The sequence below is a fragment of the Bubalus bubalis genome, chromosome 1 (assembly GCF_019923935.1).
Source record: "Bubalus bubalis isolate 160015118507 breed Murrah chromosome 1, NDDB_SH_1, whole genome shotgun sequence".
NCBI classification, from domain to species: domain Eukaryota; kingdom Metazoa; phylum Chordata; class Mammalia; order Artiodactyla; family Bovidae; genus Bubalus; species Bubalus bubalis.
Genome location: NC_059157.1, coordinates 137,566,482 through 137,584,316, shown reverse-complemented (window position 1 = coordinate 137,584,316; position 17,835 = coordinate 137,566,482). Strand labels below are relative to the sequence as shown.

Here is a 17,835-nt window from a genome sequence, read left to right as displayed (position 1 = left end):
TAGCTGCCATTCAGTACCATCAGATATGTCCTATCTTCTACCCTGAAACTCATCACCTTATATACAAAAATAACAAAAAGCTGGAAGACAGATGAAGGAGAAAGAAGCCAGAAAAGAATAAGCAATTAAAATATACTTCTGATTGGAGATAGAAGTGATAAAGTCTGTCCTTGAGAATAAGGTGATTTGAAACTCGAGCACAAGCTTTATTGTTCACTTGAGAGAATAGACACATAATGATTTTTACTATGAGTCAGTATTGTGTTTGGAAACATTAGCATTCAAATCAAGTGCCATGTGTAAGATTACTGTGCATGTTTGCACATGACTAAATAAAACCTCCAGGAAAGGCAATGTCTGTGTGAATGCAGTGCTTCTAGCCTTATTTTTCTGTAAGACTTTCCCAGGCAGTAGATGTGACTTATTGAAAAGCCTCATAGTCATTGAAAAGGTCATATTAAAAGTGATCCGAATAAATTTAAAATATAAAATAAATCATACAGTACTATTTTATTTTACTAAGCAATACCATGGCTTACATGGATGGCATAGTTTCCTAGAATGATCTGTTAGAAGAGTTAATTTTGGTACCTCAGTTCAGTTCAGTTCAGTTGCTCAGTCGTGTCCGACTCTTTGCGACTCCATGAACCACAGCACACCAGACCTCCCTGTCCATCACCAACTCCCAGAGTCCATCCAAACTCATGTCCATTGAGTCAGTGATGCCATCCAGCCATCTCATCCTCTGTCATCCCCTTCTCCTCCTGCCCTCAATCTTTCCCAGCATGAGGGTCTTTTCCAATGAGTCAGCTCTTCGCATCAGGTGGCCAAAGTATTGGAGTCTCAGCTTCAACATCAGTCCTTCCAAGGAACACCCAGGATGGGTCTCCTTTAGGATGGCTGGTTGGATCTCCTTGCAGTCCAAGGGACTCTCAAGCATCTTCTCCAACACCACAGTTCAAAAGCATCAATTCGTCGGTGCTCAGCTTTCTTTATAGTCCAACTCTCACATCCATACATGACCACTGGAAAAACCATAGCCTTGACTAGATGGACATTAGTTGGCAGAGTAATGTCTCTGCTTTTTAATATGTGTCTAGGTTGGTCATAACTTTCCTTCCAAGGATAAGTGTCTTTTAATTTAATGGCTGCAATCACCATCTGCAGTGATTTTGGAGCCCCCCAAAATAAAGTCAGCCACTGTTTATACTGTTTCCCCATCTATTTGCATGAAGTGATGGGACTGGAAGCCATGATCTTCGTTTTCTTTCTTTTTTTTTTTTATTTATTTATTTATTTTTTCTTTTTTTTTTAATTTTATTTTATTTTTAAACTTTACATAACTGTATTAGATTTGCCAAATATCAAAATGAATCCGCCACAGGTATACATGTGTTCCCCATCCTGAACCCTCCTCCCTCCTCCCTCCCCATTCCATCCCTCTGGGTCGTCCCAGTGCACCAGCCCCAAGCCTCCAGTATCGTGCATCGAACCTGGACTGGCAACTCATTTCATACATGATATTTTACAAGTTTCAATGCCATTCTCCCAAATCTTCCCACCCTCTCCCTCTCCCACAGAGTCCATAAGACTGTTCTATACATCAGTGTCTCTTTTCTGAATGTTGAGCTTTAAGCCAACATTTTCAGTCTCCTCTTTCACTTTCATCAAGAGGCTCTTTAATTCTTCTTCACTTTCTGCCATAAGGGTGGTGTCATCTGCATGTCTGAGGTTATTGATATTTCTCCCGGCAATCTTGATTCCAGCTTGTGCTTCTTCCAGCCCAGCATTTCTCATGATGTACTCTGCATATAAGTTAAATAAGCAGGGTGACAATATACAGCCTTGACGTACTCCTTTTCCTATTTGGAACCAGTCTGTTGTTCCATGTCCAGTTCTAACTGTTGCTTCCTGACCTGCATACAGATTTCTCAAGAGACAGGTCAGGTGGTCTGGTATTCCCATCTCTTTCAGTATTTTCCACAGTTTATTGTGATCCACACAGTCAAAGACTTTGGTATAGTCAACAAAGCAGAAATAGATGTTTTTCTGGAACTCTCCTGCTTTTTAGATGATCCTTTAGTTTAAGCCTTAACAAAATACACCTGTGACTCTGAGGCTATGGCAGTAAATATGAAAAAAATTAATAAGAACAACTAGGCTGTAGGGTGTTATCATTTCTGTATTTAGCATTTTGAGAACCACCTATAAACTTGTTGACTTTGACCTAGAACTCTTTGTAGGCAGACCTGAAGATGTTATTTAATATGTTGTCTAGGTTTGTCATAACTTTCCTTCCAAGGAGTAAGCGTGTTTTAATTTCATGGCTGCAATCACCATCTGCAGTGATTTTGGAGCCCAGAAAAATAAAGTCTGACACTGTTTCCACTGTTTCCCCATCTATTTGCCATGAAGTAATGGGACTGGATGCCATTGGAATAAAAGCTGGAAAAAAGTGGGGCTCAGTTGTGAAAGATCATTACTGATTTGAAGCAATGTAATTTCTTTGGTTGACTAACAGTGGAACACTCAGGAAGTGAATGGACTATTCTTCTTTATTGTATTTTATAAGAAAGTGTTGAAAATCTAGGCCCAATACCAGGTCTTCTGTTTTCTTCTAGTCCCTTCTACCAGAAAGGAAGAAAAAGAGGCATGTAAAAACAACAAAAACTCCTCACATACATTGGTGCTCTTTTCTCCTACGAAAATATTACTGGGGTGAAATGAGATGAAATCAGGCATATTTATTTTGGAAAAAGACAAGTAAATATTCCCTGACCTTTCTTGTTAATAATTCCTATGATGCAGTATAATAGCTGTAAAAAGGAAATAAGTATAGTAAGAGAAGTTCTTTAAAAAATATGCAATTCAAAAGGAAAAACAAGGAATTGGGATTGGAGACATGAGAAGATATTAACATTCATTCATTTCTTTACCATTTTTCTCCCTACTATGAGTAAAGAAGTGTTCTAGATGCTGGGGATACAGGAGCAAGCAGAAGCAAATCAAGTGTCTGTTCTCATGGGGCTTGTCTTCAAGTGAGTGAGGCAAACTGAAACAATATAAAATTGTAATTGTCCCAAGTGACATGGGAGATGGAGATGGGGGAACTGCCCAAGTCACAGAGATCAGGGGAGACATCTTAAAGGAAGTGACACAAGCGGCCTTCATGGAGAAACCTCCATTTCTGTTGAGGACTTTTATCTGTGTAGATAAGTGTTAGGATATAAATGGCATAGAAAGATGTATCAGTCATTGCTATCAAGAGATAGCAATAAATAAGGAATTTAAAAAATAATATGTGTGTTAATTTTCCAGGACTATTCAGAAAAAGTACCATAAACTTGGTGGCTTAAAACAACAGAAGTTTATTCTGTTAAGTTCTGGAGGCTAGATGTCTGAAATCAAGATGTCAGAAGGGCCATATTCTCAACAATTGTAGGGAACAGGTCCATGCCTTTCTTTTAGTGTTCGGTGTTGCTGGCAATCATTGGTGTTCCTTGGTTGTGGACACATCATTCCAGTCTCTACCTCCATCATCAAATGGTGTTCTCCGTATTTGTTTCTGTGTCCATCTTTCCTTCATCTTATAGGACATCAGACTTTTAGATTATGGACTCATCCTACTCCAGTATGCGTACATGCATGCTAAGTCACTTCAGTCTTGTCTAACTCCTTGTGACACGATGGACTGTAGTCTGTCAGGCTCCTTTGTCCATGGGATTCTCCAGGCAAGAATATAGGAATGGATTGCCATGCCCTCCTCCAGGGTAACTTCCCAATCTAGGGATTAAACCTGCATCTTTTACATCTCCTACATCGGCAGGCAGATTTTTTACCACTGAGCCATCAGGAAGCCCAGTCCAGTATGACCTCATCTTAACTTATTTACACTTGGAAAGACTGTTTCCATTAAGGTTACATTCACAGGCTCTGGGTATACATGAATTGGGGTGTGTATTGGACACTATTCAGTAAAACATGTAACACAAAAAATTGCAAAAAAAATAGCAGGTCTGTGGTCCAAATCTTTTATCTGGGTGTCACTGTAACTGAAAATAATATTTGGTTTGGTGTTTTTGAAGACTTGATTCTAACCATGTATATATTAAAGGCTGGAAGAGTTATGTGAAGGCCCTTGGAGGAAGAGGGGGAAAATGTCCTGGGCATAAAATCCAGAAGCAATAATTCATTTAGTATTCATCTCCTCATGGAATTCCATATCTCTAAGCATTCTTAACACTTTAAAATACAACAACCAAAAACTAAAATTAACTATTTATTTTTAGTAGGTAACAATGATATATAATTTTTTAGGGGGTAATTACCTCATATTTAAGTTTGCCACTTAAATTTCTGAATTTTATTAACATTGTACATTTTATTTATTTTACAAATTAAACTCTTTTATTCTTTTAAGGATTAACACAATTTAGTATAATAAAATTTAAATGACAAAATGAATATATAAGAGTGCAGCAAAAAATGAATGGTAATAGTGGCTAGTTAACCAAAATTTCTTTCATAAAGGGGTGGGAAAAGCCACAAGATGCGGATATGCGGATATAAAATTATAGGATCTCATCTGCAGAGAGATTTTCCAGATTTTATATGGTTAATACAAAAGAAAACAATGTCAATTTCCATAACCAGACTGTGATTTCATTACCCTGAGTCAGTTTCAGTTTAGAAAATGTCAAAATTTTAATGTTATTTAAAAACAGATCTTATTTCTAATATATAATTTTTATAAGAATTCTGTTCACAATTTATATAGTTTATGACATGTTTATTATCTGCTTAAGCTGTCAACTATTCTTTTTATAGTTCCTTCATAATATTTATCAATTGTCAGTGTTAAGTACTATTTAAAATTTTCTTTTGTACTAACTCCATCAGAGGTGGAGAGACCTAACTGAATGGTGATTCTTTGCCTATTTATGCTTCAGAGTTTAGAAAACAATGTTGACATCATCCTGTAATATTTACTGATTCTGGCAATTTAGGGACAAAGTAGAAAGGCCAGAGGAGGAAAGGAAAAACAAACAAACAAAAAACAACTAAAAAAAGGATGGCAAAAAAATGTGGTAAGAAAACATGATACCTGAAACTGAATAATTTTCTTTTAAGTATTACCCAGGTAAGTCATTTAGATAAACGTACACAGATAAACTCATTGGTTAAAAAGTAAAAATCTCAGTCAGATTATTTCTCTCTCCAATGTGGTAATGGAAATAATCTCCTTGATTCCATAAATAAATGTCTTCATTTTATTAGTTTAAGAAAATTAAAAATTATGGCATACAATTCAAGCTTATAATTTTAAAGAATTTAGTTTTTTTCTCTCAAAAGAGGAAAACGTCTGTTAACCTTTCTCCTAGTGAACAAGCATATAATTTGCTTAGGGAAAGTTGTTTTATTAGCTTTTTGGTTGTATTGTGTTAATGAATTGCATGTTTTTCAGACATCATACTTGCATCACGTAATTTTCTAATTTCAATTACACTTCTCAGAAAACAACAGTAATGAGTAATGGAAATGTTCATAAGCTTTTTAAAACTTACACTTAAGAAATGAGATAAAAACAGCTTATAGAATTTTCTACTGCTAAGTCGCTTCAGTCGTGTCCAACTCTGTGCGACCCCATAGACGGCAGCCCACCAGGCTCCCCCGTCCCTGGGATTCTCCAGGCAAGAACACTGGAGTGGGTTGCCATTTCCTTCTCTAATGCATGAAAGTGAAAAGTGAAAGTGAAATCGCTCAGTCGTGTCCCACTCTAGCAACCCCGTGGACCACAGCCTACCAGGCTCCTCCGTCCATGGGATTTTCTAGGCAAAAGTATTGGAGTGGGGTGCCATTGCCTTCTCCAATAGAATTTTCTACTAGGATATCTTGTATTCAGCTACATTGCAAATCAGTTGGAATTTAAAAATATTAGCCTTTTAAATTGCTCATATTATGTGACTTAAAATATTTGTGAAAATACAGAGATGTAGTGATTTATATCAAAATCTAATAATAAACCCTATCTGAATCGTTGAGTAATCCAAACATGAGACAGTATTATATGCTTAATAGTAACATGTAAAAAAAAAAATTCAAGTAAAGACACTTCCAACTGACTATATGTCTTGGAACAAGGAGGGTCAGGAGAATAAGAAAGGAAAGCAGGGCACTGAAGTTTCAGTTGCTCATCTCACTAGAGTATACATCAATCAATTTTTTTTTTTAATTTAAGAATACTGAATTTTAAGAAAATCAGATGTATATTATGGTTTTACACAACCAGTATAAGTTCTGTTGGTTAAATAGCATCACAGACTCAGACATGAATTTGAGCAAACTCTAGGATATAGTGAAGGACAGAGGAGCCTGGCATGCTGCATGCAGTAAATGGGTCCCAAAGAATCGGACTTGACTTAGTGACTAAACAACAACAACAAGTTCTGTTGACTACTTTCATTAATCAAGTAGATTGATTTATCTATAGTCCCTGTCTTCTTTTAAAACACACTGAATTAAGGTTGCAGTATACTGAATGCTTCCAGAATTGCCTACCTCTGCTCCCTCCTCTTGGGTTGTATGCCTACCTTACTGAAAACTAATAGAGCCTTGATAATTGAGAGCTCCCAGTTTTATTTGTTGGTTTTCATTTGTATCCCTAAGCAATTATCTGCAATAATGGCAGACAGGTAAAAACTATTAATGCTTAAAGAAAAGGGTAAATGAATATAAAAATAGCAACAAGAGAAAATGCTAAATTGAGAAAAGGGTAAGAAACAACAGAGAGGGAGATTTAACTAAAAATCAAAGGAGAGAAACAATAGAAGAGGTATAACAACAACAAAGAAAAATTGAAGATAACTAGTGTATTTAATCATGTTCCCTTGGATTGAGGCTATTTTCATGTTTGGTAAGCTGACATCATTAGAATTCTAGTCAGTATAGTTAGTATTATCTGAAAACTCCCTGTATTCTTATTTCTAATTGACTTCAAAAGAAAACAGGCATCTGGTATTGAAAATTACTTGATTTATTTTCTATAATAATAATAATAATAATAGCAAGCATTTATGTAGCACTAACTATATGGCACCCCACTCCAGTACTCTTGCCTGGAAAATCCCACGGACGGAGGAGCTTGGTGGGCTGCAGTCCATGGGGTCGCAAAAAGTCGGACACGACTGCACGACTTCACTTTCATTTTTCACTTTCATGCATTGGAGAAGGAAATGGCAACCCACTCCAGTGTTCTTGCCTGGAAAATCCCAGGGACGGAGGAGCCTGGTGGGCTGCCATCTATGGGGTCGCACAGAGTTAGACACAACTGAAGCGACTTAGCAGACTTAGCAACTATATGTCAGGCATTATCTTTATGCATGACACAGACAACCATCAACATGGTGCTTTATTATTATCCCATTTTACAGATAAGGAAGTGGAGGCAGCCAAATACTGGGGCGTATTTATTGGAAAACACATCTGTATCCCACCAAACACACAAAAGTCATGTATGTAGTAGGATTCAAATTGCAGACATGATTTGCTAGCTGTTATTTATCTTTTAAGCAAAATACCCCATTTTACACCTGAGGAAACTTAAAGACCTGCAATTCTCATGGTAGGTTTGTGAGTTAGTCTTGCCTAGAGCAAATCTTGGAACTGTATTTAGATTTCCTGATTTGTAATCAAGTTACTCTCTATCAATGAATTTTGGTGCAAGTCAGTTCAGTTCAGTCGCTCAGTCCTGTCCGACTATTTGTGACCCCATGAATCGCAGCACGCCAGGCCTCCCTGTCCATCACCAATTCCTGGAGTTTACCCAAACTTATGTGCATCAAGTTGGTGATGCCATCCAGCCATCACATCCTCTGTCGTCCCCTTTTCCTCCTGCCCCCAATCCCTCCCAGCATCAGAGTCTTTTCCAATGAGTCAACTCTTCCCATGAGGTGGCCAAAGTATTGGAGTTTCAGCCTCAGCATATCCTTCCAATGAACAACCAGGACTGGTCTCCTTTAGGATGGACTGGTTGGATCTCCTTGCAGTTCAAGGGACTCTCAAGAGTATTCTCCAACACCACAGTTCAAAAGCATCAATTCTTTGGCGCTCAGCTTTCTTCACAGGCCAACTCTCACATCCATACATGACCACTGGAAAAACTATAGCCTTGACTAGATGGACCTTTGTTGGCAAAGTAATATTTCTGCTTTTTAATATGCTATCTAGGTTGGTCATAACTTTCCTCCCAAGGATAAGTGTCTTTTAATTTCATGACTTCAATCACCTTATACAGTGATTTTGGAGCCCCCCAAAATAAAGTCTGACACTGTTTCCACTGTTTCCCCATCTATTTCCCATGAAGTGATGGGACCAGATGCCATGATCTTAGTTTTCTGAATGTTGGACTTTAAGCCAATTTTTTCACTCTCCTCTTTCACTTTCATCAAGAGGCTTTTTAGTTCCTCTTCACTTTCTGCCATAAGGCTGGTGTCATCTGCATATCTGAGGTTATTGATATTTCCCCGGCAATCTTGATTCCAGCTTGTACTTCATCCAGCTCAGCATTTCTCATGATGTACTCTGAATGTAAGTTAAATAAGCAGGGTGACAGTATATAGTCTTGATATACTCCTTTTCCTATTTGGAACCAGTCTGTTGTTCCATGTCCAGTTCTAACTGTAGCTTCCTGACCTGCATATAGGTTTCTCAAGAGGCAGGTCAGGTGGTCTTGTATTCCCATCTCTTTCAGTATTTTCCACAGTTTATTGTGATCAACACAGTCAAAGGCTTTGGCATAGTCAATAAAGCAGAAATAGATGTTTTTCTGGAACTCTCTTGCTTTTTCCATGATCCAGCAGATGTTGGCAATTTGATCTCTGGTTCCTCTGCCTTTTCTAAAACCAGCTTGAACATCAGGAAGTTCACGGTTCACATATTGCTGAAGCCTGGCTTGGAGAATTTTGAGCATTACTTTACTAGCATGTGAGATGAGTGCAATTGTGTGGTAGTTTGAGCATTCTTTGGCATTGCCTTTCTTTGGGATTGGAATGAAAACTGACCTTTTCCAGTCCTGTGGCCACTGCTGAGTTTTCCAAATTTGCTGGCATATTGAGTGCAGCATTTTCACAGCATCATCTTTCAGGATTTGAAATAGCTCAACTGGAATTCCATCACCTCCACCAGCTTTGTTCGTAGTGATGCTTTCTAAGGCCCACTTGACTTCACATTCCAGAATCTCTGGCTCTAGGTGAGTGATCACACCATCGTGATTATCTGGGTTGTAAGATCTGTTTTGTACAGTTCTTCTGTGTATTCTTGCCACCTGTTCTTAATATCTTCCACTTCTGTTAGGTCCATACCATTTTTGTCCTTGACTAGATCTGATAGACAGAGTACCTGATGAACTATGGATGGAGGTTCATGACATTGTACAGGAGACAGGGATCAAGACCATCCCCATGGAAAAGAAATGCAAAAAAGCAAAATGGCTGTCTGAGGAGGCCTTACAAATAGCTCTGCAAAGAAGAGAAACAAAAAGCAAAGGAGGAAAAGAAAGATATTCCCGTTTGAATACAGAGTTCCAAAGAAGAGCAATGAGGGATAAAAAAGCCTTCCTCAGCGATCAATGCAAAGAAAGAGAGGTGCAATGCAATAGCATCTTAAACCAAATTGTGATACATTTTGACTTCATATTCCAGTCAACATAACTATTAAACATTTTCAGCCTAAAAGTTTTCATATGAATGCTGGGAAGAATCAGCATATTGGATTCAAGTCTGCTGAAAAACCTAGAGGTAAACGCACAGTTCACCACATGGGAGATTCATTTTTAGGTAGATTTTTTTCCTATTTTGAGAATGCACAATTTTTTGAGAGTCACTTCCCACTCCAGGCAAAAGCTATGTTAATCTACTTATATATATAGATCAGCACTAAAATCCTGTCTGTAGTACTATGGTCAAATTGTATCTGTTTATGCTAGCTGCAATGAAGACTAATCATCTATTAGAAGTAAAACAATTTATCAACCTATAGAACTTTTACAAGAAAATCTATCTATAGAGTTCATCATGCCTGATAAATAATAATTTAAAGATTGTAAACTTTATGATGATTGTAAGCGGCCAAAACATTCAATTATATTTTAAAACAAAAGCGTAAACAAAATTGCTGAAAAACTTACTAGTTTTCCAGCATTTAGGGAATGCATTCCCTATTTTCTTTACTTTGAACTGAGCAAAATAATATAGCTAAGAAGACATGTAGTCTGTATTCTATCAAGCTTTTTGAGATAAATTTAATATATTTTTCTCCCATCTACAGGTCTGGCAGTATAAAAGTTTTCCAAAATTAAGCTTACTTTATTAACATTACAAAGCAGGCTAATGACAGTAGCTAGCAGGGAGAAAATTATATGTTTAAAAGATAAATATTTTTAATTTTCTCTCAAAAGATTTATTTGTAAAATTGTCTTTTTATACTGTGCATGCTTTATGTGAGGAGTTTTGGCGTTGACAGTTATTAGATTTATTTGAAATGTATTAAATTTTGTGTATTCCAATTTACTGAAGAAAGCATATCTCTTGTAATGCTTACTAATAAGTGTATCAGTTATTCATAGAATACCCTCCATAATTAGTACCACTGGCCATATTATTCCCTGATATTAAAACAGTATGGTAACCTTATCAAAATAGCAAGAAATTTAATTGTGGCTAAGATCTGTTTATGGAATAATAAATACATATTGAAGTCAGTCTTATGAATTGCTCCTGATAAGTACTTAGAGTACCACTGACTAATTAGCTCCTGAAAGTGTATGTGTCATGTTAACTAAGGCAGTTCAAGCTTTGGATACCGGCATTTTTCAATATTAAAATTATTAAGCAAACTGTTATTTTACATATAACCTTTTGCTTCATAGATTTATTAGATTTTGCAAGAGGATGCAAAAATGCTTTCTCACTTCAAATAGAGAACTTCTCAGTTTTAATTACCTTTCATTGGTGTGCCAGATAGGTAGATTTGAGAAACATAAAAATAGCAAATTTGCTGTTAGCACAGAAGTCAGCTTTCACCAGAGGATATAGTACTTATTAAAAGAAATATAAATTATTTTTGCAGTTCACTCTCCTGCCCTCTATCTAAAATATGTAATACACATAAACTTTAATTTGTAATTCAGTTCAGTTCAGCCTGCATTTATAGACCAGATCTTATGATTCAGATTCTTTGTTAGGGTCTGGACACAGAAGGAGAAGGTATGATTCCTGCCCTTGAGAAGCATTCAGTTCACTAGGAGAAGACAGATCAGTTAACACAGCACAGTACTACAATAGAAGTACAGGCAAGCCTATGCTCAGTCTGACTATGCTGTAGGGTCTTTTGGAATTTTTGCTAAGATTCTATAGATTCTTTTTCTGTGAAAGGTCAGAGAATAAATACTTTCAGCTGTGCCAGACATGCACTCTCCAACACAACTGCTCAACTCTCCCACTGTAGCTCAAGAACAGAAATATGTAATATTTCAAGGAAAGAGCATGAGACATCTCCAAGCCGGTAGTGGAAATAATTTTGCTAGACTAGTAGCTGCTGCTGGAGTAGTACTTTACCCTGCGTATCCTTCCCACCACACTCACTTTATATTTTCTCTCTCCCTTTTTTGTTTTCTTCTCATTCTTTTTTTTCCTCCTATCTTGTTTTGAAGCCTGACTCCATAATCATGATCAGTTATGCTTATAGCCTGGAACACAGAGATTTCAGTCCCTTATTTCATGGTAAGAATTCTCACTAATACCTAAGATTTTAAAACTTTTTGTATGCAGACCATGCTCAGCTACATTATAACTAATTCAATCCTTAAAACTAGGTATCATTTTAAGTTTATATACAAGACAAATAAATGAAATTGGAGACGGAAAGTGATTTCTTCTAGATTATCCAGCTAGCAGAGGATAGGAAACAATTTGCTAATTGCAGTATATGATAGCCATGACTTTTAACACACTGCAGCATGCAGAGAAATCTCTGGTACTACTTATGAAATAAATAGGTAGGGTGACCAACAAGTTTGTCCCAATTTGTCTGAGGCTCAGGGATTTCCAATGCATAGACATTCAGTGCTAAAATCGAGAAGGTTCCAGGCCAACAGGAATAATTTTATACTTATCAGTAAATAGCCCAGCTTTGATTTCAGTGCTTCTTAAACTTGAATGTGCTTAAGAATCACTTGGAAATCTGGTTATCATATTGGGATTCAGATTCTGATTGCTTAAAGTGGCATGGGGTCTGGAAATCTTTAGTTCCATAAGGCTTCCAGGTGACGCTGATGCTGCTTATCTGTTTCTATTCTGGATAATGAAGTATTCTTGTCCCATCTCGGGGGTTCACCCTGAACTTATCAATCAAAATCTGCCTCTTAACAAGATTCCCCAGGTGATTCACACTGTCAAGTTTTAAGAGCTCAGTTTTAGTCCACTTCTGATTAGAGTAAGATAATATTCACCTGTGTGTATTTGTCCCTGGTTTGAGGCTTTCTAAATACGGATAGAATCCTTTCACTAATCTACCTTAGTTCACTTTTTGGGAATCCAGACATCTCTTTTCTTCTATGTTAACCTATTGACTCATTCCTTATGTTTCCTAATACCCTGTAATGTTCTTGAAACCATTTGTTTAAGCTCAATCTTGGATGTTTGTATCTATGGCTATTATTTCACAAAGAGACAATTATTCCACTTGACAAAAATCAGATGTTCAGTGTTGTATTATTTTAAAGTCAAAATACAGTATTCTATTATATTCACTGGAGATTGGTTTCAGGAACCCCATAGAAACCAAAAATTTGCCTATGCTCAAGTCCTTCCATAAAATAGGAAGTACAGTCCCTCGGTACCCAAGGGTTCTCCCTTGAGGTTTAGCTGAAAGTATAGGTGCATTCATCTCACACGCTAGTAAAGTAATGCTCAAAATTCTCCAAGCCAGGCTTCATCAGTATGTGAACTATGAACTTCCAGATGCTCTAGCTGGTTTTAAAAAAGGCAGAGGAACAAAAGATCAAATTGCCAACGTCCATTGGATCACCAAAAAAGCAAGAGAGTTCCAGAAAAACATCGATTTCTGCTTTATTAACTATGCCAAAACCTTTAACTGTGTGATCACAACAAACTGTGGAAAATTCTTTAAGAGATGGGAATACCAGACCACCTGATCTGCCTCTTGAGAAACCTGTATGCAGGTCAGGAAGCAACAGTTAGAACTGGACATGGAACAACAGACTGGTTCCAAATAGGGAAAGGAATATGTCAAGGCTGTATATTGTTACCCTGATTATTTAACTTATATGCAGTGTACATTATGAGAAACACTGGGGTGAATGAAGCACAATCTGAAATCAAGATTGCCGGGAGAAATATCAATAACCTCAGACATGCAGATGACACCACCCTTATGGCAGAAAGTGAAGAGGAACTAAAGAGCCTCTTGATGAAAGTGAAAGTGGAGACTGAAAATGTTGGCTTAAAGTTCAACATTCAGAACACTAAGATCATGGCATCTGGTCCCATCACTTCAAGGGAAATAGATGGGGAAACAGGGAAAACAGTGTCAGACTTCATTATTTGGGGCTCCAAAATCACTGCAGATGGTGACAGCAGCCATGAAATTAAAAGACGCTTACTCCTTGGAAGGAAAGTTATGACCAATCTAGACAGCATATTGAAAAGCAGAGACATTACTTTGCCAACAAAGGTCCATCTACTCAAGGCTATGTTTTTTCCAGTAGACATGTATGTTTGTGAGAGATAAAGAAAGCTGAGCGCCAAAGAATTGGTGCTTTTGAACTGTGGTGTTGAAAAGACTCTTGAGATTCCCTTTTACTTCAAGGAGAGCCAATCAGTCCATCCTAAAGGAAATCAGTCCTGAACATTCATTGGGAGGACTGATGCTGAAGCTAAAACTCCAAAATTTTGGCTACCTGATGCTAAGAACTGATTCATTTGAAAAGAGCCTGATGCTGGGAAAGACTGAAGGCGGGAGGAGAAGGGGATGACAGAGGATGAGACGGTTGGATGGCATCACCAACTCAATGGACATGAGTTTCAGTAAAGTCTGGGAGTTAGTGATGGACAGGGAGGCCTGGCGTGCTACAGTCCATGGGGTCGCAAAGTGACTGAGTGACTGAACTGAGCTGATAAGTGTAGAACCTGTAAGCACTAAAGGTAGACTGTAGTTACTTTTTGCTTTGTTTTAAAAGAAGTCTTTCTGCTTATTTGGAAATAATGCTGCTGCAATAAGACATCTTCAGAACATTTAAAAATCATAATTCCTAAGTTAATTTGTAAGATGTTGTAACAGCATTTGGCTCAAAACAATAAACTGAGTTTTCAGTACAGCTTGAAATTATCTACTGTGGTTAAGATGAGCCTTGCTGCTGCTGCTGCTAAGTCTCTTCAGTCCTGTCCGACTCGGTGCGACCCCATAGACCTCAGCCCATCAGGCTCCTCCGTCCCTGGGATTCTCCAGGCAAGAACACTGGAGTGGGTTGCCATTTCCTTCTCCAATGCATGAAAGTGGAAAGTGAAAGGGAAGTCGCTCAGTCATGTCCGACTCTTAGCGACCCCATGGACTGCAGCCTACCACGGACTGCAGCCTCTGTCCATGGGAGTTTCCAGGCAAGAGTACTGGAGTGCTAGCCTTAAATACTTAACTACTGCTCTGAAATTAAATGCTGGAATTCCAGCTTGCCAGGTTTCCTGATCGCCAGATTCCCTGATCATTATCACCTCTTTATGGTTGTTCATGACTCTTCCCACCTGGAATGCCTTTCTCTTGATTAGGTTAGTTCAGACCTGCAGCTCTTAGAGGCCTACCCACAATCCCCCAGGGCTATGGAGCATTCCAAAAGGACTTCAGCTGCCCTAGCCACTGCCTGCTCTGCCCTCTTGTACTTTCACCTCTGTCACAACCTCTTGTGGTTCATTTTGCTGGGTGAGTTATCTTACTTTTTGCTGTTAGTTAGGAGTAATTTTTGTCTCCATAACTAGATGATACTTTCCTGAATGCAGCGACTGTGTCTTATACTTCCCTGTATTTTAGCAAACACAGAACTGGACGTCTATCAGATATGCAGGAAATACTCGTTGAATGATTCATTTCATTTGGATATTGTCTAAGTTTGCACATGTATGTGTCATTTTTCTTGGCGTTATGTGGAATATTGTTTTTACCCCAAGGCTTTTCCAAGTTACTTAAACCTGCTTTTAAACCCAAGTATGGCTGGCGGAAGGCATTTTTGTTTTCTCCCTTACAAAATATAGTTCTTTGTGACTGGGAGTCAGAGTTAGAAAGAAAGTAGAGAGAAAAATCATTTCATCTTCTTGCTAAGTACAGAGGGCCTTTGGGGATTTTAATAGCCAAATCTAAATCAGTTGAACAGATATTTTTCATAAAATGTGGGATATAGTGTCTGAAATGCTGAAAAGTTCCTTTGTCAAATTGTTATTACTGTTTGCATTTTACATTCAAAAGAAACCAAAACATATGTGTACATATTGCTACTAAGCCTTTCTTTTTGGATGCTGTGAGCATATTACTTATATAGACTTATGTATGTATAGCTTTCTGTGGCCCAGTGTACCAGTTCCTTATAGGGTTTTTTTTATTTTTATTTTTGGCACAATCTCACTACTATAAAATTTCTATCTCGGTTTAGTCACAATTATGGGAAAGATGATTAATTATATACATAACCTGTTAGCTTCAATAGAAATTAGATTTTAAAGGTAAATAATTTTAGATACAAATTAAGCATTCTTTGGTGCCTTTCTACTCTCCTAAGTCTTACACATACCTGGTTAATTTCTTTTATAGAATAAGAAATGTTACCCTAGGGGCCAGAAAAAAAAGCAGTGCTATGTAACCAGTGGCACTGCTAGTAAATTTGGATCAGTTTTTAAAGTAATAGTATCAGATTGAGAGTTTTGAAGTAAGTAGGTTGTTTTAGACCAGAATAGTTGGAGAAATGAAATGCTAAAAATAGATTTATCTACTAGGCTTGCAGAAAACAGAAGAAGCTCATGCATTTGTGGAAAAATCGGGAAGAACAGCCACACAAGCTATCCTAACCCTTCAGCTGAATAGAATTAGGAAGGTCAGGTGACTATTTTAGTCCATTCCTGGATGGGGTCAAGAAATATTAAAAATACCCAGCTGGTCATCACAAAGTTCCTGGGCTATAGATTTTAGGTCTGGAATGAAATCTGGGAAACTTTATTTTAGAAACACTCCCACAAAGATATCCGATTATTAGCTAAATTTGAGAATTACTAATTCCCTAGACTTCAGGAGGTCTGGTTTCAGGCTAGTTTCAGAACTGGTAATTCAGGCAGTTTCCTAGACTGACTAAAAATCAGGTTCAGTTCAGTTCAGTCGCTCAGTCATGTCTGATTCTTTGCAACCCCATGAACCGCAGCACGCCAGGCCTCCCTATCCATCACTAATTGCTGGAGTCTACCCAAACCCATGTCCATTAAGTCTGTGATGCCATCCAACCATCTCATCCCCTGTCATCCCCTTCTCCTCCTGCACTCAATCTTGCCCAGCATCAGGGTGTTTTCAAATGAGTCAGCTCTTCGCATCAGGTGGCCAAAGCATTGGAGTTTCAGCTTCAATATCAGTTCTTCCAATGAACACCTAGGACTGATCTCCTTTAGGATAGACTGATTGGATCTCCTTGCAGTTCAAGGGACTCTCAAGAGTCTTCTAGGGTAACAATCTAGCATTGGGCCAGTCGAAACTGGATTGTTGTAGTGGTGCGAACTGTGTGTTCCATTTGGAGGAGTTTGGGTTTTATGCTGTATTGTTAATATAATGGTCCCCAACATTTCTGGTACCAGGGACCTGTTTTGTGGAAGACAATTTTTTCCATGCACTAGTGTAAAGAATGCTGAGTGTTGAAGAATTGATTCTTTTGAACTTTGGTGTGGAGAAGACTCTTGAGAGTCCCTTGGACTGCAAGGAGATCCAACCAGTCCATCCTAAAGGAGATCCTGAGTGTTCAATGGAAGGACTGATATTGAAGCTGAAACTCCAATACTTTGGCCATCTGATGAGAAGAGCTGACTCATTTGAAAACACCTTGATGCTGGGAAAGATTGAAGGCAGGAGAATAAGTGGTTGACAGAGGATGAGATAGTTAGATGGCATCACTGACTCAATGGAGATGAGTTTGAGTAGACTCTGGGAGTTGGTGATGGACAGGGAAGCCTGGTGTGCTGTGGTCCATGGGGTCACGAAAAGTTAGACATGACTGAGAGACTGAACTGAACTGAGGGTTGAGGGGGAGGTGGTTTGGGGATGAGTCGAACACATTTACATTTATTGTGTACTTTATTTCTATTATTACATCAGCTCTGCCTCTGTCATGCATTAGATCCCAAAGTTTGGGGACCCTTGTGGTAGTCACTCAACCTTCTAGTGTTCCTTCTAGTTCTGTGGTGATCAAGCCATCATTGCTTAAAAGGCACTAGAAAATTTTATTCTTTCATTGATCTGAGTGCTCTCACATCAGTAAAAATTCATTTAAAGGAAAAGGGTTTCTTTTGTTGTTGTTGTTTTAAAATAAATGCTTTATATTATCCTTAAATATCCATATCTTTTTAAAAAGGTAAGCCAAAATTCAACATTTTTATGGTATTTTTCTAATATAAAGAAACAATCTGATGATGAACTTTAGCTTGTGCTAAATTTTTCTGGAGCAGCACTGAAATGTTTGCTGCCTCAACCATCTGTAGGGCATATTAAAGTACAACTTGTTGGGCCACAGTCCCAGAGTTT

At 37.9% G+C, this 17,835-nt stretch overlaps 1 protein-coding gene and 1 long non-coding RNA gene across 6 annotated transcripts in view; one reads left to right on the top strand and one right to left on the bottom strand.

The window, feature by feature from the left end:
* Window positions 1-17,835, top strand: part of NAALADL2 (N-acetylated alpha-linked acidic dipeptidase like 2) — a 1,624,416-nt gene that overhangs the window by 626,796 nt on the left and 979,785 nt on the right. Inside the window, exon 1 of one of the 5 annotated variants that reach the window (XM_044938206.2) lies at window positions 14,625-14,988. The exons of the other annotated variants lie outside the window; for them this stretch is intronic. Within the exon in view, the coding sequence (XP_044794141.1) occupies window positions 14,889-14,988 (100 nt within the window). The 5' untranslated portion in view covers window positions 14,625-14,888. Of the gene's footprint in view, window positions 1-14,624; window positions 14,989-17,835 lie in introns of those variants that run through there. 5 annotated transcript variants of the gene reach the window in all.
* Window positions 1-17,835, bottom strand: part of LOC112584506 — a 70,975-nt gene that overhangs the window by 19,430 nt on the left and 33,710 nt on the right. The gene's annotated exons all lie outside the window — the stretch shown is intronic.